The sequence below is a fragment of the Trachurus japonicus genome, chromosome 1, assembly GCF_045865225.1.
Source record: "Trachurus japonicus isolate A0001 chromosome 1, Traja_1.0".
NCBI lineage: Eukaryota > Metazoa > Chordata > Actinopteri > Carangiformes > Carangidae > Trachurus > Trachurus japonicus.
This window is the reverse complement of record NC_140907.1, coordinates 2,036,483-2,058,064: the sequence shown is the minus strand read 5'-3', so window position 1 is coordinate 2,058,064 and position 21,582 is coordinate 2,036,483. Positions and strand designations below refer to the sequence as shown.

Below are 21,582 nucleotides of genomic sequence, written 5' to 3'. Positions count from 1 at the left end.
AGTGATGAGGAAATAAAGAGCCTGCAGGTGGATGCTGGGTGGTGATGGGGCTGATACAATAGGCAGCAATAGTACACAGGGCATCACTGTAACTGACAGCCAAAGAGGACGATGGGAACATTTTGCAGCTCCATCTGACCCAGTGTATTGCAGGCTTTGCTTCATTAGTGAAAGTAGTATTTACTGTGGTATTCCTGTTATGGCTAATCTCAGCTGAAGTCAGTCTCAGGTTACATCATAGGAAAATAACTCCTGTTGCACTTAACATTATAAAATGGGACCAGGGTCATCAGTCTAATAAAGTGACTGTACGTGTAAATTAGTGTTAAGATGCTCTTTAATATGATATAACCTTGTTATAGGAAACATAACAAAATTCTTGACTAAATGTTCAGCACTTTGACTTTTTGACCAGATTATTCCAACCATTCTTTATTTTTGAACAGAAAGCTGTCATTGTCACTTTATATGGCACATTTACATTGGTCTATATGTTAATTCACAATAGAGTTTGAATCTGTTAAGATTCAAAATATAGAGAAATTATACTGCATGGGCTGTGGTAGTAAAGTGACAAATGACACGCCCTCTAGAGAGACATTTAACAAATCAAAACCTATTTTCTGAGCCCCTCCTCTCCTCCCCCTAATAATTTCCGCACAATCCCTTACTGAAAATCAATTTTTACAAAAACCCACCCAGATAGTTCACAGCAGCTCATAGTGTTCTGTAACTCTACACCTCCGTTCATCTCCATCTACCTACACAGCCTTCTGCAGTGTGTTAATTCAAATTAAATGCTGTAGTTAGGCAGAGTCATATGGTCGATATAATCTCCTTCGTTCGGTGACCTCATACTGAAGTCATGCCAGTGCTGAGAGACACTTTTTCCTCGTCTGGAATGATGATGGAGAAATATGTTTGCATATTAAATTGTTATCATCCGTAATGAATGTACATCTGATATATCTGTAGTGACTTTTTGATGCTATAAAAATGGCCCCATTAGATCAGCACAAAAGCCTGGTGGGTGATGCTTATCCTGCCAAGGTCGAGATCTGATAAGAGAAATCTTTGTTTGATCCAAAGTTCAATGTCAGTTTTAAATTTATATCAAGCATGATGGTAATGGATGGCAATATCCCAGATGTCAACAAGGCAGACACGCTACTTCGGCGTGGCCTGTATTATTACCACAAACAGCTGCAAACCGGTGTCGGTGACTCTGATCGGCTGGTGGCAGAGTTACTGCGTGATGCTCGGGATGCTGCGGGATCTCTTCATGATGAGACGCACCTCCACGTCAGGGAGGCTGTCCTGTTTGGTCTGGGCACACCCCTCGTCCGCCGCCGCCATGTGCAGGTCGAAGCGCAGCGACACCGACTTCTTCCGCAGCTTGGGATTCCCTCTGAAGAAAGAACCCTCCCACTGCTTTATCACCTTGTCGATCTTCTCCGTCCTGACAAGACAGGTTAGGCGACATGAGAATAAAAGGTGAGAATGATATACGGTCATAACATACAATTCTTTCTATTCATGTGGTTTTACTGTGCATCTTGTAAATCCGTGTGAGATTGGCCGTAGCAAAGATGAAAAAGTAAATAATCCTCTCGGCCTTTGATTTATTCATTATATACAACAGCAGTAGGTGAGGCAGGTTGTTCAATATACTGCTCAGTGACACTAGGGGGCAGCAGGAGAGAACATTTTGCTGCTGGGATGTGACAGTTTGAAGTGTCGTAAGTATGACCTTATACTATTATATATTTGCTACCTATATATTTGCTGTGATCACAACTTGGGATCCTGTCAGTAAACTCAATGGGATGCAACTCTCCAGAACAGGAACCTACTTTATTTATTCAGCTGTATCTACAGCAACAAGATCAGTTATGATTTGTGCAGTTTTAAGGAGTAATTATTAAGCTTTTTGAGATAAAATTCTCATATTTACCAAACATCATCTGCCATGACTCCAAAAACAGTCTTAAAAATGAACATGGAAAATGTATTTAGCAAGAATTTGCAGGTATATGTTTACAATACCGTTTTCAGTCAAACATCTTGATCCATTGTAGGCTTAATTTTCGATAAATTAAAAAATCAGTGTGGATCATTTGTGTACTGTATAGGACAGTCTGAAGATGCTCTGTAGAAAGTTTGGCGTCAAATTGAGCAAAAATTGTGGGAGAAGATACAGTATAGGTTTAATAAGTTTTACAGTTTTTTGAAAAAGAAAAAAAAAAGGTTTAAATGTACAAATGTTTCTTCAGTATTGGGGCCACGTTTTGGTGAAAGTTGCAAATCTGTAGCATATTGATTTGTTGTGAATTTTCAAAATGTTGAACTTTAGAAGCTTGCTGTAGCGCCACCATCAGGACTACTGGCCTGTTTTTGCAACTGAGGCAATCTGGCATGGGACTGGACCTTTCTGCAAAGTTTGATTTTTCACGCATGGGAAGTAGGATTTCCTCAGAAAGAACAAGAAGGAGAAGTAGGATAACAACCATAAGTGGCTGGCAAAAAGTGCTGCTTGATTTAGTCTCATTGGAATACCTAACATGTATCACATAAGATTTGGGAACCTTATTTGAGGCATGTAGAGCCTGACATATCTGTCATTATGCTATGAGGGTTTTCTTGATAGCTTTACCTGCATATGAGGAGTTTGCTTTTGGCAGGGAAAATCTTCAATAAATAACTGCTGATGTGAGTGTTGTGAAAACAAGCCTTTTTTTGTGTGTGGATGTGCTGTTGTTTACTTTTTGTCTTTTGTTTCATGTTGTTCTTATTGATTTAACATGGGTTAGGGAGTGTTCACTTGTTGTAAACTCGCATAATTACCCTCATTTGTGAAGCAAAGTTCTTGTGATCACAATTTCTCTTTAAAAACATGCATGTGCCTGGGCTGGCAGGGGCTGTGTGTGCCTGCAGCTCTCTGTGGACATTATGCAAGTGTGTGTCTGTGTGTGTGTGTGTGTGTGTGTGTGTGTGTGTGTGTGTGTGTGTGTGTGTGTGTGTGTGGCTTTGTGGATTTGTGTGTGACTGGTAACACCTGAAGCATAAACAAAGAATTCCACCCATGTCTCATCCAACAATAACAGGTGCTCCACCCTGAAGACTGCACACCAGGCGGGTACCTCCACATCAAACATGAGCCATTAAAGAAAGGAAAATTCCCATGCAGCGCAGTGACAAATCAGTCATGGGAACCTGTGCGGCCAACTAAACGATTAAGCTTTGTAAGTTGTATGACATGTAAAGAAAAAAAAAAAATCCTTTTAGAGTGTGTACATCTTGTCTGCTGGTCCAGACGTCGCCAGGTGGGGAGGACCTGAACCACTGTGTCATCGCGAACAAATGAGTCAATTAAAAAAAAGCTTAAGTGAGTAAAAGCCTGAGGCGTGTAACTGAGAGATGTACATAAAGGTCTCTTGGGTTTTAACCCATCAAGAAACTGTATTACTTTGTAGGTAAAGAGGCGTTTAAATCTGAGTAATGAAAAAGTGCACTACAAAGTGATGAAGCTAGAAATTGCCTACATTTAAGACTGAAGCAGAGGTGCTGACTGCAGGTCAATAAACAGAGATCAATACTTACTCGATGGTGCCGTGACCCTCGGCGCTCTCCCGCACCACGTTGCCCTGAAGAATCTCCTGAGTCTTCACAGTGGAGATTGGCAGGTCTTTATCTTGCTCTGGCTCTGTGAGAAGACATCATCCACAATGATTGCAGTGAGTGAGTGAATGAGTGTGTGTAGAGTTGCAACAATTAACCGATTAACTGAACATTAAAGCCACAGTGTGTAACTTATTTGGCTTTTTATTAGCAAAAGGAAGTGTAGTGTAAGGAAGGACCGAGGCACTGATGTTGCATTCAGGTGCAGTCAGGCAGACGGCCGTCAGCAAACCAACCGGATGTCATTTTACTTGAGGAGAGAAAGACGGTAAAACGTGGGTCAGGTAAACAATACGACATCGCCATGACAACATATTGTCAGGCCTGTATTGTTTTGCCTTGTGCTGGCGGACCACTTGTTTACATAGACGCTTGTTTATCCTGTTACATGCAGCGTCTGTTGTCTGTCTGACGTCTGCCCGATTTCACGTGAATGCAACATCAAGAATACGTTCCGATATGCAACCGCACCGCTAGATGGGGGTAATTCCTACATATTATACCTTTAATAGATAACCGTCAACTATTCTGATAATCGAATAATCGGTTTGAGTAGTTTTTCAAGAAAAAAAGAGTCAAAATTCTCTAATTTCATCTTCTTAAATGTGAATATTTCTGGTTTCTTTGCTCCTTTATGACAATAAACTGAGTCTCTATTTGGTTTGTGGACAAAAATAGACATTTGAAGACGTCATCTTGTGGTTTGGGAAACACTGACATTTTTCAACATTTTTCAACATTTTTAACATTTTATCGACCAAACAACTAATCGATTAAATAATCGACAGATTAATCGATAATGAAAATAATGGTTAGTTGCAGCCCTACTTGTGAGTTATCTGACCTGTGAGTATCACAAGGCTTTGCTGTCTGTGCAGTATGCTCTTCCTTATCCCGTTCTCTGCTGGGAGGAGTGAAGGTATTTCAGGCAGAGGCTCTGACTTGGGTTCATCTGGAGTAAGTGCAGGGTCACTGAAACCGTTCTCCAGCCCGTTCTCCTTCAGCTCCACCACAGAGGACCTCCAAGGTCTCAGACTGATCGGCTGCGCTTCACGACCCATGTACCTGCAGCCACAAGGATATACAGTAGAACAGAGTGAGCAGAGCCAAAAGGACAGCACTGCAAAGCATTCAGAGTATATATTCAGACCCCTTCACTGTGTTTATGTTTTGTCATTTGGTGGCCTGACACAGCTAAAATATGATTTTTTGGGGTGCTTTAAAGATCCAGTGTGTAAAATCGAAGGAAAACCGTGACATCTACATTCAGATTCTGCAAAGCTCACTCACTCGCTCGAACTCACCCCTCCCGTCGGCAAAGTGACGGTGGCCTCTCGGGACAAAAAAACTTGTTTACCACAACTGGGACGACTGGGAGTATTTCAGCATGGAGCGATGAGGTGAAGATCTAAACCATTTTACCATATGTCTGCTGTTTCCTACTCCTTCTTTCCTTCCTCCTTCTTCATCATTGGTTTATTTATGAACATAAAACATGGCAGCGCAAGATGTACATTCTCTAAAACAAGACCCTTGCTACAGTATATGTAGATATAAAAGAAGAATTATAAGGCTACGAAAACCAAACAAATTTTATCCTATAGCAATTATATACACAAATATACTCATGGGTGGTAGGCTATATTCAGATTTTGCAAATAAATCTTGCCGATTATACACACTGGACCTTTAATTGGTAGGCAAGTTGGAGAGACAGACAGGAAATAGGGAGATGGAGAGGGGGAATGACATGCAGCAAAGGGCCAAGAGGCTGCCGTGGGGAATCAGACTGGGGCCGCTGCAGCGAGGACATGGGGCGCCTGCTCAACCCATTGAGCCATAGGATGCCCCAGCTAAAACATGAGTAAACAGCCATTTTCTGGTCAGAGCTCAGACAGAAGGGCATTCACAGAGTTGTCCCTAAGCCGCTCCTGTATTGTTGTGGGTGAATGCTTCAGGTCATGTCCCTTTTGGAGGGTCAGTCTGAGCTCCAGTACGTCCCTCCATTCAGCTTCCCCTCAACGCTGATCATTCTGTCCATCACTGACACTGGAAAACACCCTGACTTCCATTAGACATGATGGTTTTAGAATAAGGTCAAAAAGTTCAGTCTTTGTTTAATCATAACGGAAAATCGGGTGTGTTTTATAAACTCCAATCTGCTTTCATGTGTTTTTGGCCAAGTGGAATCCTTCAGAGATGTTTGTCCTTCCAGAAGTGTCTCCCCTCTTGATACATAACCTTCACACTGTGCTCAGTCAGAGTAACCATTGGGTCCTGGTTCCTTTTTTTAACTTCTTCACTGAATGTGTTACGGTGAAAACTGTGCTCTTGGAAACCTTCAGTGCAGCAGATAATTGCTGTAGCCTTTTCCAGATCTTTCCAATCCTGTCTCTCTGGTTTGGTTTGGTTTGGTTTGGTTTTATTTTACTGTGATCTGTATTGCCAGAATGATTTATAGACATGCCTGTGCCTTTCCAAGTCATATCCAAATTAATTAAATTTATGGAAAAACAAAGAAAAACTCCAAGGCACTCTCTTGAGTTAATAAAAATACCTTTAATTAATCTGGCATTGTCACAATGACATGTTTAAAATGACTATGACGCGTTTCGGCATCAAGCCTTCATCAGGGAGTCAAACAGATTATTCAGATACACCTAGGTCTTTTGTCTTGGTGTTTAGCCAGTGACAAGTTGCCACTCGATTGCTGTGACCCAGAGTGGGTGTGGTCAGCAGCCAACTCCTGCAGAAGGGGCTTGGCTAGTCAAGATGTGGTAATATCTCAAAGATTAACAATTTCAATTTCAAATGCCAAAACAAAAAATCTACATGACCTACAGTTACCTACTGGATACAAGGAGGCACCACCCAATCCTTAGCTCTGTAAGGAGCATGTTCTTGAGTTGTAGCAAGTTGATGGTCTGTGCAGTCAAAACATTAAGAGAACTTCAGTTCTTCTGTCTCCGGGGTGGGCCAAGTCAAAAAAAAATAAAAGATGAAATAAACTTAGCAGTATCAGCTCAAAGAATCACAACCTTGATGATGAACAAAGCCAGTCCAAATGAGACTCTGGATTCTAAGATGGAGGGTTGTGTACCAAGCCTGGACCACCCACCACATCAGGACACATCAAATGGTCCATATACCGTAGGAGAATTACAGAGGTGTGTGGTAAAACCACCAGCGAGATTAATGTGACAATCAATCCACAGGTGGAGGCATGTCAGTGATGCCCCAGAGACAGACACACAATTACACCATCCATGAGCACCAGTTGGCAGGATGCAGGAAAGGGGATAAATTAACTGGAAATGTAGCATCCAATCCAAGAACTGGATCTTGTTTCATTTTGGCTCTTATTTCCATTCACCTCTTCACTAACCCAGCAACTGTGTGACTGTATTCTCTTCCCATGAGACCTGTGTATGCTAATGTGCTTTTTTCTTATTTGTTCCCACTTTCTATGAGTGTCATGCAAATGAAACAAAGCCACCATACCTCGGTGTGTGTACAAGTATCTGCAAAACTAAAGAAATGACCATTACCTTCAATTGTAGTCTCTGTATGTTTGTATATTGTGCTGCAGTAGATATAGTAACATGCTAACACGTTATAAATTAACATGATGAGAGTCATAAAGATATACCTGTTCACCAATAGCATGTTTGCATTACCACTCTAAGCATGCTAACACATTGACATTAGCATTTGGCACAAACCATTTACTTCTGTTATCGAATAACTATATTTTATTAGCACCGATGTGTGTCTTCATATGATGACAGAATAGATAAAGAGTCCTCAACCATGAATACACATGAACTCTTGCACAGTGTCATCCTTTGTGTCTTTTCTTTGGTTGGTTTGCAGACATACCCAGCTCAGAAACCTGTGTGGTTTCATGGCTGCTGATCTTTCACTAAGAAAGCCTTTTTCCACTATATGAGGATGTCCTCGATCTGCTCTTTCTTGTATTTGTTACACAGCCCTTTGAGCCCGTATTTGCTGGCTATCCACTTAGTGTCCACCCTTCTCAAATATGAACAAACAAAGCGAATTTCAGATGCCAAGTAGTGTCTCTTCTTGCATCAGTAACATCACTCAGTGTCAGGCATTGAATGAAAAGTGTCTGTGGTCTAAAGAAAGGAGGAAAACCAAAAGCGGCACATCAGTCACTCTCTTACTCCTTACAGGGGTGATAAAACAAAATTACCTTCCTCTAACTATAAAATCAGGTTAATATGTTTGACGCAAGCAAACGTATCCAATTGCTCTGGGGGTCGACATGAGGTGTCTCCTCGCAGTCCAACTCACACGTGAGGATAATTAAAGGCCGTGGAAAAAGAACGGAACATTCCCTAATAAAACAGTGTGATGCTGACAGACTGTCTGCGTTCTGTCATCTTGTTTGATTATAGACAGAGCTGCATTTTTAAGTTCTGATTCAGCAGTGGAAACTTAGTCCATTTAACCTTGGTTATTATTTGTGTTTTCTACGAAACACCGATTTCCAATCACTGCTCCTGCATGTCACTACATTGCGTGGGAGGGCTCTACGGCCTGAGTCTGTCTCATCCTACTATTATTGTGGATTATCATTTTCTGTAAAGATAAAGTCTACATAATCCAGGATAGAATAGGAGTCTTTGACTGTTGTATAGATATAAACACATGACAGCATCTAGTTGACAGATCAGTAAAGGACATGGCTGTGAAATAAGTTTGTTTACATTCTTAAAGGAATAGTTCAACATTTTTGGCAAATTGTCCCATTGCCATAATCCCTATTGTCATAGCAGTAGGTTCGTTACCTTTATTTGTCGGTGCAAGCTATTTTTAGAACGGTGGAGCAGAGCTGCAAGCTGCTCAGAGCTACACTACGGAGGCTCATGGAATTTCTTGGTTTTCCTCATCAAATTCATCAAATACACAATCCAACAACTCCAAAACGCTGTCATGGACAAGTTGTGACCTGCACATTCACCACGCTATGAGATAATAACGGAACGCTACGAGACAGAGTAAATGCAGAGACTGCTTGCTGAAAAACTGCCCCCGACGGTAACGTGCATCGCGCATCAACGGTTTTGCATGAATTTACCTCTAAAACAACTCTGTCTCATAACGTTCTGTTATTATCTCATAGCGTGGTGAATGTTCAGGTCACAACTTGTCCACCAGAGCGTTTTGGAGTTGTTGGATTGTGTATTTGATGAGTTTGATGAGGGAAACCAAGAAATCCCATCAGCCTCCATAGCGTAGCTCTGAGCAACTCATGGCTCTAAAAATAGTTTGCACTGACAAATAAAGGTAACGCACCTACTGCTAAGACTATAGGGTTTATGACAATGGGAGAATTTGCCGAAATGTTGAACTATCCCTTTAAGTGCTATGAAGGAAGTTTATATCTTTCCTCAGTTAACATGTGTGTGCTTGTTTAATTTTCAGTTGCAGTTATTTAACTTCAACCAGCCAGAAAAAAATACATTTCCTGGTTCCTGCTGAAACCACAAACTCTCATGAACTTCCTCGTTGCCTCTTGCCCTCACCTGCCCTCTTCCCGCTCCAGCAGACGTCGGTATGTGGCAATCTCTCGCTCCAGCCTCATCTTGGTGTTGAGGAGCTGGCTGTGGCGCTGGCGCTGCGTGGCCAGACCGTCCCTCACCTGCTCTAACTCGCTCTCCAGTCCAACGATCACCTGGGAAAGGTCCTGCAGCTGGCTGGAGTACATGCGCTGCGTGTGCTGCAAGGAGGTCTCCAGGCCTTTCTCCTGGACAACAAAAGGACAGATTAGCAAAATAACTGGACAGTTGTAGCCTATGTATGCTTTTAAATAACTGGTTACAAAATACCATGTAGCAGTTTATCATATTACATGTAACATAGTAAAAATAATTATGCAATGCAGTGTTTAAAATTTAAATAAAATGTAATAAACAGCATGGAATGTGATAAGAAATACATTTTTATAATTAGGAGATGTATTAAAACGTTACAGAACATTCTATTACATTGTGTTCAGGTTGTTACATTGTTGGTGTTTTATCATGCTAGCAGCCAGGCTCTAGCTTCTCCAGGAGAATGTCTATGAGCCGTACCATTTGTCACCATTGTACCAAGTCTGTTTAATTGATTTCAATCCAATGTTGTACAGACAATCATAGTCCCAGGGGGATGAATCCTAATTAGTTTGGTAATCAGCTTACTTTTCTGCTGTGGCAACAAAACAGGGACACGAATGGGATGTCTCAAAAACCAGTGGATCAACTGTCAGTTTGGTGCAGGCACTTCTAAATGTATCCCTCAAAACATGTAAAAAGCCTTTTCTTTTTGCCATTCATGATTTTATTGTGGAGCTAGGCCTCACAGGATGTGTTTATTTTTCGGTAAAATGAATAGGACTAATAATTATTAGAATAATGCAGTAGCACTGTGATAGTTTGGGGGTGGGGGGTTCTTACCAAGGCATGCAGAGTCTCAATCTCCACTTGCAGGGAGTGCCATTGCTTCCTGGCCTCAGCTAGTTCAGCTCGTGCCTCTCTCAGGGCAGCGCCCCCGAGGCTCACCTGAGCCCAGGCTGCCTCCTCCTGGGTGAGGTGAGGAGATCAGACTTTAAAAAGGGGTAAAGGACCCATGCAGCCAAACCTTTTAAATCCCATGACTGGCAAACACATCACAACAGTCATAAACATTGAGACAAATTGTAAGAACTGTTACTTGCCAAATAATTGCATCATTGAGATTATGAGCTGTAACTAATGGTTAGTACTTGATATTGATATCTGTGGTAGATAAACAAGTCAAGCCTGATGAGAAACACACAAAGCACCTCACACACTGAGACACACCTTATCGATAACAATTTAATTTTTAACGACTGGCGTTCAGTCAGGCAGCCTCAGGTGGTGCTGTTGATAGTGTGCGCCTCCGTTTAAGTAAACAGACGGATCAGGCACACCGGCCTAAGTGTACACAAAACTGTAGTGTACAGACTGTGTTAACACACTGTGCAGCTGTACCATTCAAATGCAGTGAAGCAGTCATGGGTCTCGGTTATGACAATATCTTGACAAAAAAGAAAAAAAGACTTTCCTTATCACAAATGTTCCTGTTTCACTGCATTCAAAGTTTTTCTTTTATTAATAGAATTATGCAACAAGAGATTTTAGGCAGAAAATATCCTCCATCAGCAATTTATTACCGATAACAAAGTTTCCCCCTTCAGCATTTACCTCAGTAACTCATAGTTTGGGTTAATTTCATTATAACTGCACCATCTCAGGTACAGTAATAAGATGCAGTGTTACTGATTCGCTCATTCACCATCATTGATCTCAATTATGTACAGTTAAATAGTTTTTTTGTTTTTGTTTTGAGCATTTTAAAGGTTCCCTGTGGAGTTCTTCGCCACTGGTCACATTCCAGTTTTGTTTGGATCACACACATGCTACAGGCCAGAAAAGACTCCACTGTTTTCACACAACTCCCTTCCACCAACAGCACAAGCAAATACATATTATGTCATATTGCCCACAATGTCAGTGTGGAATAAAACTGATGAATAAAGTTGGACTTAAATTATTCAAAACAAATGATTTGGCAAATGTTCTAGATCAAAAAGATGCATTCCACATGTTTATCACCCTTCAAAGATACACACTGCATTTTAATGACTGACACTCAATGTGAACATAACTTTTGTTTCTATGGAAGAAAACCCCCACATGGCAGCTTTAAACTAACAACTGTAGCTTTAATGTCAACACTGTCAACCCATGCAGGTTAAAACAGAGGACAGGTTTTCATTGTATAACAGTATCATATCCACTTAATGATATGTTAGTATATCCATCATGAAAAGACAAATTTGCTTTTGCTTAAGGTTAAACTTAAACATCACCAATGATCATATGGCATAATGATACGTATATGATGATGTATAATGATATAATTATGGACACCACGCCAGTTTGACTGCAGCATTGTGTAACAGTTACTTTAGTAGGACAAAGTGGGTCTGATGTAAACATAAAACCTGCTCTGATTTAACACTGTGGTAGCTTGCAGCCTCTGGCCAAAAGCACTTTATTGTCACTGTCAGACCAAAGTCATTGTGCTGTGGAACAGCAACACTGGGATAATAAGAAGGTACCTAAACGGAGAGAAAGGTTTGCTTAAAAAACTTCAACATACAGAATGCTGCTATTATTACAGTAGATGAGGGATAAAAACAAATCTGCAAGACAGATGAGATGCTTGGGTTGTAATTTCATCAATAATTAATGAAGATGAGGAGTCAGTCATTCATACAGAGTAGTAACCGATCATTTGTGTAACATGTCTCTGTAATAGTGTATAGCACTGAATATGGCAAAGATAGAGACGGCTATCACGCAAAGTCATGCAATAACCTGCAATGATATACTGTACTGTACAAACACACACATACACAGAAAGGAGGGAGAGGCTTGTGTGTGTTCAGCGGTGAGCCTTTCACCACAGTCAACAAATACCACAACTAACCATTAACTTCAGTCAAGCACATACATCCGTCAGTCTTGCTTATGTGAGAGCCTGGAGTTGGTCTTTGAGGGCGTGTCTGTCTGGCAGTGGGCCAGGACAACATGAAACAGGTCCAGAAGAAAAGATGAGGTGAAGATGCAGGAGGAGACACATACCTCACTGAGAGCTCCTCTGTGTGATCTGGATGCTGCTGCTGCTGCTGCTGCTGCTGCTGCTCCAGCTCCAGACTGGCTAGGCCCCACCAAGCCAGGAGGTGGATTTGAGACCGAGCCCAGGCTGTGTTGTCGCTCAACAGGGCCGGGAAGTCTGTTGTGGTCGCACTGCGCTCTGATTCGGTCGAGGAGCTGGGTGAGCTCCATCCCTGTGCCATCCTCCTCCCCTCCTGCCGTTGCTGCTGCTGTGGTCGTTGTTGCTAACAGGGCATCACAGGAGCTGGCCCGCTGCAGCTGCAGAGCCTGGGCTGCCTGCAAACAGCCAACCAGAGGGAGAAAGAGGAGAGGGAGGGAGGGAGGGAGGGGGAGTGAAAGACGGAGAGACAGAGAGAGATACAAAGAGAGGGTGAGAAGAGAGTGAATGATGTAAAGAGGCAGAGTAGAAAAGGAAAAACAAGACAAAAGGAGATTAAATTAGTTGTGAATATGTCGGTGAATGGATGTAAAGGAGAAAAAGAGCGAGAGAGAGAGTGTGTGTGTGTGTGTGTGTGTGTAGTTTTTGTGTGTGTGTGTGTGTGTGGTACAGGGCAGTGAGACAGCCAACGCAATGCAGAGGCAGGAGAAAAACAAAATTTGGTAATTGAGCCCTGCATACATGTAGTAGCTATGTGTGTGTGTGAAAAGACACAGGAGTAGAGGGCTGGAGGTATTAGTCAGCAGGAAATGAAGAGAAGGAGGAAGGAGAGAAAAGCGAGGAGAGGGGCAGATGAGGTAAGAATGAGAGGACGAGAGGAATCAGGAGATGTTGTCACACATGCGTGTAAATACACATGTACATAAACACAGAAAATGGCGGGGCCTCTACCCAGGGTTGGTGGTCACATTTGCCATGGTGAGATGCAGTATTGCTGTGTCTTAAATTGCGTAGCTCCATATTCCTCCCTCCTATTTAGAGTGCATGACTGTGCTGTCCAGTATGACCACAGACTGTTCACAGTGATGGACACACCTGACCCTCGGTCGCTGCCATCTTGACGACCTTCACTGTTGCACAAATCAAGTCCTAGTCCACAGCCACGCTAGCATCTCCATGAGGCTGGGCCTTATTGCCTTTAGTATTTAGCTTAAAGGGATATATTCAACATTTTGGCAAATTGGCCTATTGGCATAATCCCTCTGGTTTTAGGAGTAGGTTCATTACCTTTAATTGTCGGTGCAAGCTGTTTTTAGATCAGCGGAGCAGAGCTGCGAGCTGCTCAGAGCTATACGCTACGGAGGCTAACGGGATTTCTTGGTTTCCCTCATCAAACTCATCAAATACACAATCCAACAACCTTAAAACGCTCTTGTTGACAAGTTGTGACCTGTTCATTCATCATGGTACGAATATTTATGTAACATTACGGCACACGAAGCAAATACTCAGAACTACTTGCTTTTGAAATCACTCCGCCCAGAAGCCGTGTCTGAAATGTAGTTCCGGCTACGCATTTGCCTCAAAAACAACTCAATTTTGTAATACTGCATGATTATTTCATAGTGTAGTGAATGTGTAGGTCACAACTTGTCCACCAGAGCGTTTTGGAGTTGTTGGATTGTGTATTTGATGCGTTTGATGGGGGAAACCCGGAAATATCATATGCTTCCATAGCGTTAGCTGAGCAGCTGGTTTCTCTGCTCCACTGATCTAAAAACAGCTTGCACTGACAATTAACAATTAACAACAATCCTACTGCTATGAGTATATACAGTAGGGATTATGGCAATGGGCCAATTTGCCAAAATGTTGAACTATCCCTTTAACATTAGCTTTCAACCTGGAGCTACACGCTAATGTCAGCAGTGATTACTGTGTTCATCTTAAGTGTGTCAGCATGCTAACATTAAATATGCACTAGTCGCCCTTAGGATAATGAAACAGCATCTAATTGGTAAATGTAGCAAATAAAAAAAAAATACCTGAAGGCAAATTCATTAAAATGATTAAAACTGCTCCTGAGGGAATAGAAATGCCTGTACAAAACTTAGTGTCACTCCAGTTAAATCATTCTGAAAGACATTATGATCTATAGAATAGCATGGCCAGTAAATAGTGCACTGTTTCACCAATAAAATAAACAAAATGAACTTTCTTCAAAAGATAAGTTACTTTGGTCTAGCAGGCCTGTCCCACTACCTGATCCAACTCATTACCACCCAACACGTCTGCACTTTTGCCGAAAGTGAAAACATATTGCAACATCTTAAATGGAGAAACAACAAAGTCACCCACTTGTCCAAACTCCTCCACCGTTTGTGTTGGAGCGTAGAGTGTTTGTTACGGGCCATTCTCTCCACTCCCCTCTTGGATTCAGATTGGCTCAGAACATTCCTCCTGATCACTGCCAGTGCCTTCCACATGTCAGTGCTAACATGAATGTTTATGAACCTAATATTTCCAGGAAGACTGCCATCCTGAGTTCAAGAGAGTCCTATGTTCCAGCAGTGTCTACCTGCTCAGTCCCAGACAACTTTATAAAGAAACTCCAATTCTGTCCAGTTAGATGGTTTTACCATTTTACCATTTACTCTATAACAAGACTCCCAGTAACCAGACAACAGCACATGTGCAATACCCTGTCTCTATGTGCAATAACCCCCCCTACCCACAGCTGCACTGTTTTATATCTAGATATTTTTTTATATCTCTTTTTAATATCTTAGCATCTCTCTGTATCTTGTTTGTCCTATATTTATATTTATATATATATATATATATATATATTTTTACCAGTCCACCACAGTGGGCACGGCATGTGTGAACGTATTTGTAAGTATGTACTGCTGCTGTAACCCTGTGAATTTCCCCACTGTGGGATAAATAAAGGCATACTTTACTTTACTCTACCATAATGTCCACAACACCTCACATAGTCCTGCCCAAACCCAAACTGTCTTATATTTGCTGGGTTATTCACTTGCACGGTGTTTACCTGCAGGGCTCCCCCACCAAGCATAACTTTCAATATTGAAACAGGTTAATCATTTATTTATATGTTGGTTTTCGTATTTTCTGCCAATTTTATTAGGTGCAATGTACTCCGCTGTCTTTCTACCATAGTAAACAATAACATTATATGTTTAATATGTGGATGAACAGTGTACATTTAAGTAAATAAGGTTGTAGTGTAGCAGATAGAAGGATGTCACAGTAAAATAGACCAGCAAGGAATAAAAAGAAGATGTCATAACAAGCACTTGCAGTACATTTAGTGACCTCAAACTCCTGGTGCATCATCTGCAGCTCGGTCATGGAGCGGTGAATGTCTGCTTGCAGCGTCATGCTGCTCTGATCCGCCTTCCTCTTTGACTCCCTGAGCAGAGCCACCTGTTGCTCCAGACGCCGGGTGTTGTGCTCCTCTGCCTCACATCTATGATGACAACGGAATAGGTCATCTATTGATCCTCATTCAGTGCTTCCTGTTAATTATGTATGAGTTGGCTAAATATGAATTTCATATGAGCACATGGAGATGAGGTCTTGGTCAGGACAATCATGTAAGGGGAAAATACATTCATTCATTCAAAGTCTCATCAAATATTCATTTTAAGTTGATGCAAAAGCGAGCCCGAGTGCAGACGGACTACATCATCATGGCTGTACGTAAAAGGAACAAGATGTCATCCTATGTGTGTGTGAGCCACAGTCCAGTTACAGTCAGCTGGTCAGGACACATCGCTGGAGCTATAAATAGAACAGGTGTTTCTGATAAGCTCCAGTGTGCTGCCACTGCGCTGAATGGGTTAACAGCTGACAGTAGGGAGATGGTGTGTGTGTGTGTGTGTGTGTGTGTGTGTGTGTGTGTGCAGGGTATGAGGGAGGGGTGGTGGTGGGTTCAGTGTCACTCTGCATCAATACATAAGTGAAAGTGCCGACGCGGCACAAAGCCTGGCCTGGATTTATATGCAGGTTGGCTCACAGGTTTGGGAACCGGCCTGAGTTAGATAACAGAGGACTAGAAATGGATGAAAACAGGAACTCACTCATATTTATTCTACAGATTTACTTAGTACATTTACAGACTTTATGGTTCCGTATTGATAACCCCATAATTTCTCTGGGCATGTATTTAATGTCACCATTTAAAATCCAGAAACATTTCATCACTTAGAGTATAAACTATTACAATAACTTCTTGTTTATGGGATGTGTTTTAATTCCGATTCAATAAAGGCTGGACTGTAGTGAATGAGAAAGGGGAGAGTTAGCTGACCTGGCCTGGATGACAGCAGCTTTGGACTTCATGGTGTCAGACTGCAGTGCCAGCTGGGCATTCTCCATCAGCATTTTACCAACCTGTTAATATAACACAATAACATTAGATTAGATCAAGGAATGTGCAGACAACATAGAAAAACATACAGTTTTTTTTTTCAGCTGTCAATAAGAGCCCTGAGTTTACATGCAGTTTTATGCATTATACTGTATGTGTATATTTTTCATTTATTAGTGCCCTGGCAGTGATCTCTACTCTATAGCTATTTCATAGTTACAGAGTTACTGCGTTACTGTCATAGTTACTCAGAGAAGCTCTCAGAATTGGTCTGAAATCTTTCTCTTTACACAATGCCCCCTGCCACAAATTACACTCTCTTACACTTGACTTTTTCCACAGTTATAGCCAAACTCATCATCTCTTTCACAATGTGCTTGGAAAACCAGAGAGACTCACAGAATTTATGAGCCTCTGAGTAAGGCCAGTCCCATCCAGCTGCATGCCCATTGACTCCAATACAAAATTTGGAGCAGATTTCCAGAGAAAAGCAGAAGCGCCACTTTCTTTCAGCTTGCGATACTGTAGCTTCTAAATATATATTCTTGAAACATCAAAAACATATCAACGTGTTCAGGACGGTCTCATTCCGCTCACGGTCTGCTTCTTGTTCTGATAGGAGCTTCCGTTTTAAGGAGAATCCCGCTCTTTCTCTCTGTTTTTGCCTGCCTCTTCTGGGGTTCAATCTATCGTCGTGGTAACCCCTCAAGTTACCATGGCAACTTTTGAGCTTCAGGCCAGAGCCACAGCTGAGACCAATTCATTAATTAGAGCCTCCTCTGATATCTCTGCAGTTAATCAATTCATTTCACTGACCCTTTTTAGCCTTTTCCCCACCAGTGTTGGGCATGTTTATGTAATTAGTTATAGTTACTAGTTACTTTAAAGGGATAGTTCATCATTTTGGCAAATTGGCCCATTGCCATAATCCCTATAGTTTTAGGAGTAGGTTCGTTACCTTTAATTGTCGGTGCAAGCTGTTTTTAGAACGGCGGAGCAGAACTGCGAGCTGCTCAGAGCTATACGCTACGGGATTTCTTGGTTTCCCTCATCAAACTCATCAAATACACAATCCAACAACTCCACCACGCGATGAGATAATAACGGAACGTTACGAGATAGAGTTGTTATTGAGGTAAATGCATGTAAAATTGCTGATGTGCGTTGCCTTCAGGGAACAGATATACTTATTATTATTAAGTTATTTTAACTTGAATGTTCTCATACATTCATCAACTGTTTCTGATTGAGACATTGGTCTCTGTGGTGCGTTGTCACTGTTTCCTACTTCACCTCTCTCTCTCTCTCTCTGGCCCAGAGTGTCAGAGGGTGGGGCAGCGCTTTCACATCCCTGGCAGCAGGATGCAGCACACACACACACACACACACACACACACACACACACACACACACAGACCACAATGTCAATATTCGGAGAGAGAGATATGAGAGAGAGCCCGTGTCTGTAGGCCTTACTTTTGATCTTAAGGTTGTGGGTTTGATTCCCATGTTGACAGAGATCACACACCAACAGCGAACCCCGTGGCACTTACAAAATTCCTGCGAGGAAATTTTCTTGTTTTTTTTATTACTTATCTACACTTTTGTCTTTCTTTCTTTCTTTCTTTCTTTCTTTCTTTCTTTCTTTCTTTCTTTCTTTCTTTCTTTCTTTCTTTCTTTCTTTCCACCTTTTTACCATACCTTTCTTCTTCAAACCTCACCTTCAGGGTCAGATGGCCAATCAGCACTCAACAGGTTGTATACTTATTATACACCCCATACAGTATGGAACTCAGCCAGTATCTCTCTTCAGTGCAGCCAACCAACTGTATCCATATGTTCAGCCTTACTGAATCATTGGACATGAATCATACAATTCCACGGTTTCATTTGATTCTCACAAGCCGTCTTGATATTACACAAACCATAAGTATCATTAAATCCCAAGCACAAAAACTGGCTCCTCATCTTTTATCACCTGCATGGAAATGGTAACACACCCTAATTTCTGGTTGTTTTCTTAGGAGTGAAACACTCCAAGGAAAAGACACACCCTTGTTGAGGGAAAGCCAAAGATAACATGGAATATTCCATAACATGTATTTAATAAACACTGTAATACGCCCACGTGGATGTTTTTCTTAGATCTTTCGACTTGTACTTGCAAAGTACACACCTATGGAATTCTTTAACATCAGAAATTAAAGCAGAAGTAAGTGATATATTTGTGTTAATATAAGTCTTAAATAGTTATATCTTCCGACAGCAATCACTTACATAGAGTGTTTGGTCTGAAACACGGGTCTGTCAGTCCCTCTGCTCTGCTCTGAGCCGAGGAGAAAACATTTATCGTATCCTACAGTTTTTATCCAATGAGGAGAGAGAACGGCATGCAGGGCTGTGTGTGCAGCCAAGGGACGCCGTGAATGTGGCGACGTAGGGACGAGGACTGTTATGGTGCGTTCAAGGAAACTCGTATTTTTCCGACTGTGAAGTCGTACCAGTTCGATCTGGTACAAGTTCACGGGTCGGAAGTTACGAGTGGCCGTTATAGTGACTTTCACCGGTAAAACAGGTCGGAAAAACACGAGTGGGTTGCCTGGAACGCTACAAAGTCGTAAGTTGTGACTTGAAGCTGTAATTTACGATTTCAAAAGCCTGCCTGGAACGCAGCATTAGCGAAAACGACCGGACCACTTACTTCTGCTTTAAATCCCAAACAGAACCAAAGAGGTTTAGTGATAAAGTTAAACATTGGCTTAAGCAGCAGCAGAAATGTGAACATTAACATCTCTCGAGTCATTGTCAATACAGCACTTTATTAATGTTTAATGTTAAATTGAACTTGTGTAATTGTTTAATCTGAATTTTGCAGCTGTGTTTATTTATTCATGGTACCTATTCACTATATTATTCAGTATATTTGATCCTATTCTAAACCTGACCAGGGACAAAGACTGCAAATTAGCTGAAGCTAGACTTCTTGTATGCATCGCATTTTCCATTTTTTGTGGGAATGTTGTATGTATTGTCCCTGTTAAATAAACAAAAAAATTGTAGGCCCTTGTGAGATGGGTGAGTGAGATCATCTCACAGGCTGATTACCCATCATTACGTTTGTGCTGTAAAGCGATGACATAAAGGAGTTTTAAAGAAGAAAATTGGAACGTAATCCTACATGTTAACATGACAGCATTCTCTGGATTAGTGATCAGTGAAACTAGCCGGGTTTGTTTGCGTCTGCCGTAGTCATAGGCTCATTTGCAAAGCTCTCAGATGAGCTCAGTGACCTGGTTTGCAATGAATCAAGGGAGTCATTACAGCACCTAGAGATCCCATAACCAAGCAGTTGGTGTAAACCATCAAGTCAAGTCATGTGAGGCACCATGCTGGTACGTAGGTGTTAATGGTCCACTGAGCAGAACAGCCTTTAAGGTAATAAAGATTTCCACATTCTTTCTGTGTGAGCCAGCCAGCATTCTTGCTGTGTCTCGCTGTCCTTGATCCTGACGTAATTACACACACACACACACACATATATATTATGCTCCTAATCCTCTGCAGCAAGTTAGTTTGATGTGGCATTACCTCTCACCTCCTGGGATTATGTACATTCTGAGGGTTTACATTTCATCTCTATGAATTTCCCCTTTCAGTGTGTTTCGACGTGTTTCTTTGGAATCTCACTTTTCAGTTTGATGACAGTGACACTGTCGGTCGGTCCTTGAACCAAGCTTCATGAATGTGACCGACCTGTTGCTTTTTGACTCATTAAAAAGCAGAAGCGGCGCTGCAGCATCTGTCTGTCTACACATCTGGGTTGCACCGCTGCCATTTAGCTGCCTTACTTACCTGGCCTGTATTTGACGCTGTTGACACATCGCATGCAGCTGTCCATCAACACCACTAATTGACTCTGTCCCTGTTTTTTATCACAGTCATTACTGCTTGATAATATGCACCTGCTCCTGTTCTCTGCCAGCCTACAGCCGTGAACTGATGTAATGGAGAATAACCTGAAGCACAAAACACCAAGCCAGGAAAAAATGATGTGTCCGACATCTGTATTGTGGCCTTTCTCTACAAATTTCCACCTGTTTTAAATAACTCTACCAATCATAAAGGATGGAGTAATTATTAAACATTTCAACAACAAAATGTGAGTCTGACCTGGGCACGGAGCTCCTTCACAGTCTGCTCCTGCTGGGACCATTCCTGGGATCGAGAGGCAGTCCTGTTGCCCCAGTTGCCTATCTGAGCCTCCAGGTGCTGGTTTGCCTCCTGCAGCCTGTTCACCTGCTCCAGCAGGCTCTTCAAGCGGGTGTTCAGACCCCACATGGTTTGACCGGAGTCCTGCATCAGGTCCATGGACACCTGTCCTGACAGAGTGTGCACCAACATGTTTGCAGGCGCACGCCAGAGAGAGACGAGCCACGGATATTTCCCCACACAGTCAAATGTCACAGCCCGGCCCAGCTGCTGGTCAGAATATGCAAATAATACGCGACCGGCTGACTTACTTAGGTTTCCTGCTGAATGTATACACAGTAATATAAAGTTACAACTTTCACAGCAAACAATCTGCCACCCAGTGTGCGATCACACGCTGCCAGAGGCGTTAACTAAGTAAATGTTTACCCAGCGATACTCACCTGAGATGTGGCCTTCCACGAATAAAGCACAGTAAAATGCAGTAACAGGTAGCAAAGGTCCCTCAGTCGTTCTTTTTTTTTTTTTTTTTCCTGATCACACTGAGCCAGTCCACCACTCACCACAGCTTAGCCACATTCCTCTACAGCAAGCTGGTCAACACTTTCTCCCTTCCCACTGTGATCCAGGTCATCAGCAGCAGCAGCAGTAGCAGCAGAAGGCCCCTGAGACACAGCAAAGGCTGCCATCAGCTCTGCTTGTTA

The 21,582-nt window shown here is 42.0% G+C and overlaps 1 protein-coding gene across 4 annotated transcripts; it reads right to left on the bottom strand.

Moving 5' to 3' along the window:
• Positions 1–108: 108 nt before the first annotated feature.
• Positions 109–21,582, bottom strand: krt222 (keratin 222). Of its 4 annotated transcripts, none has more exons than XM_085770252.1 (10): positions 21,442–21,572; positions 20,840–21,048; positions 16,610–16,692; positions 15,613–15,766; positions 12,360–12,668; positions 10,143–10,268; positions 9,231–9,451; positions 4,523–4,743; positions 3,601–3,703; positions 109–1,459 (listed from the first exon to the last, which is right to left on the bottom strand). In XM_085770252.1, the coding sequence occupies exons 1-10, from the start codon at positions 21,455–21,457 to the stop codon at positions 1,246–1,248; spliced, it is 1,656 nt and encodes a 551-aa protein (XP_085626378.1). In that variant the 5' UTR covers positions 21,458–21,572; the 3' UTR covers positions 109–1,245. The 4 variants fall into 4 exon arrangements, with proteins under 4 accessions (XP_085626378.1, XP_085627965.1, XP_085627174.1 ...); XM_085771839.1 differs by having other exon boundaries at positions 110–1,459; positions 20,840–21,043; positions 21,322–21,582; XM_085771048.1 differs by having other exon boundaries at positions 110–1,459; positions 21,322–21,581.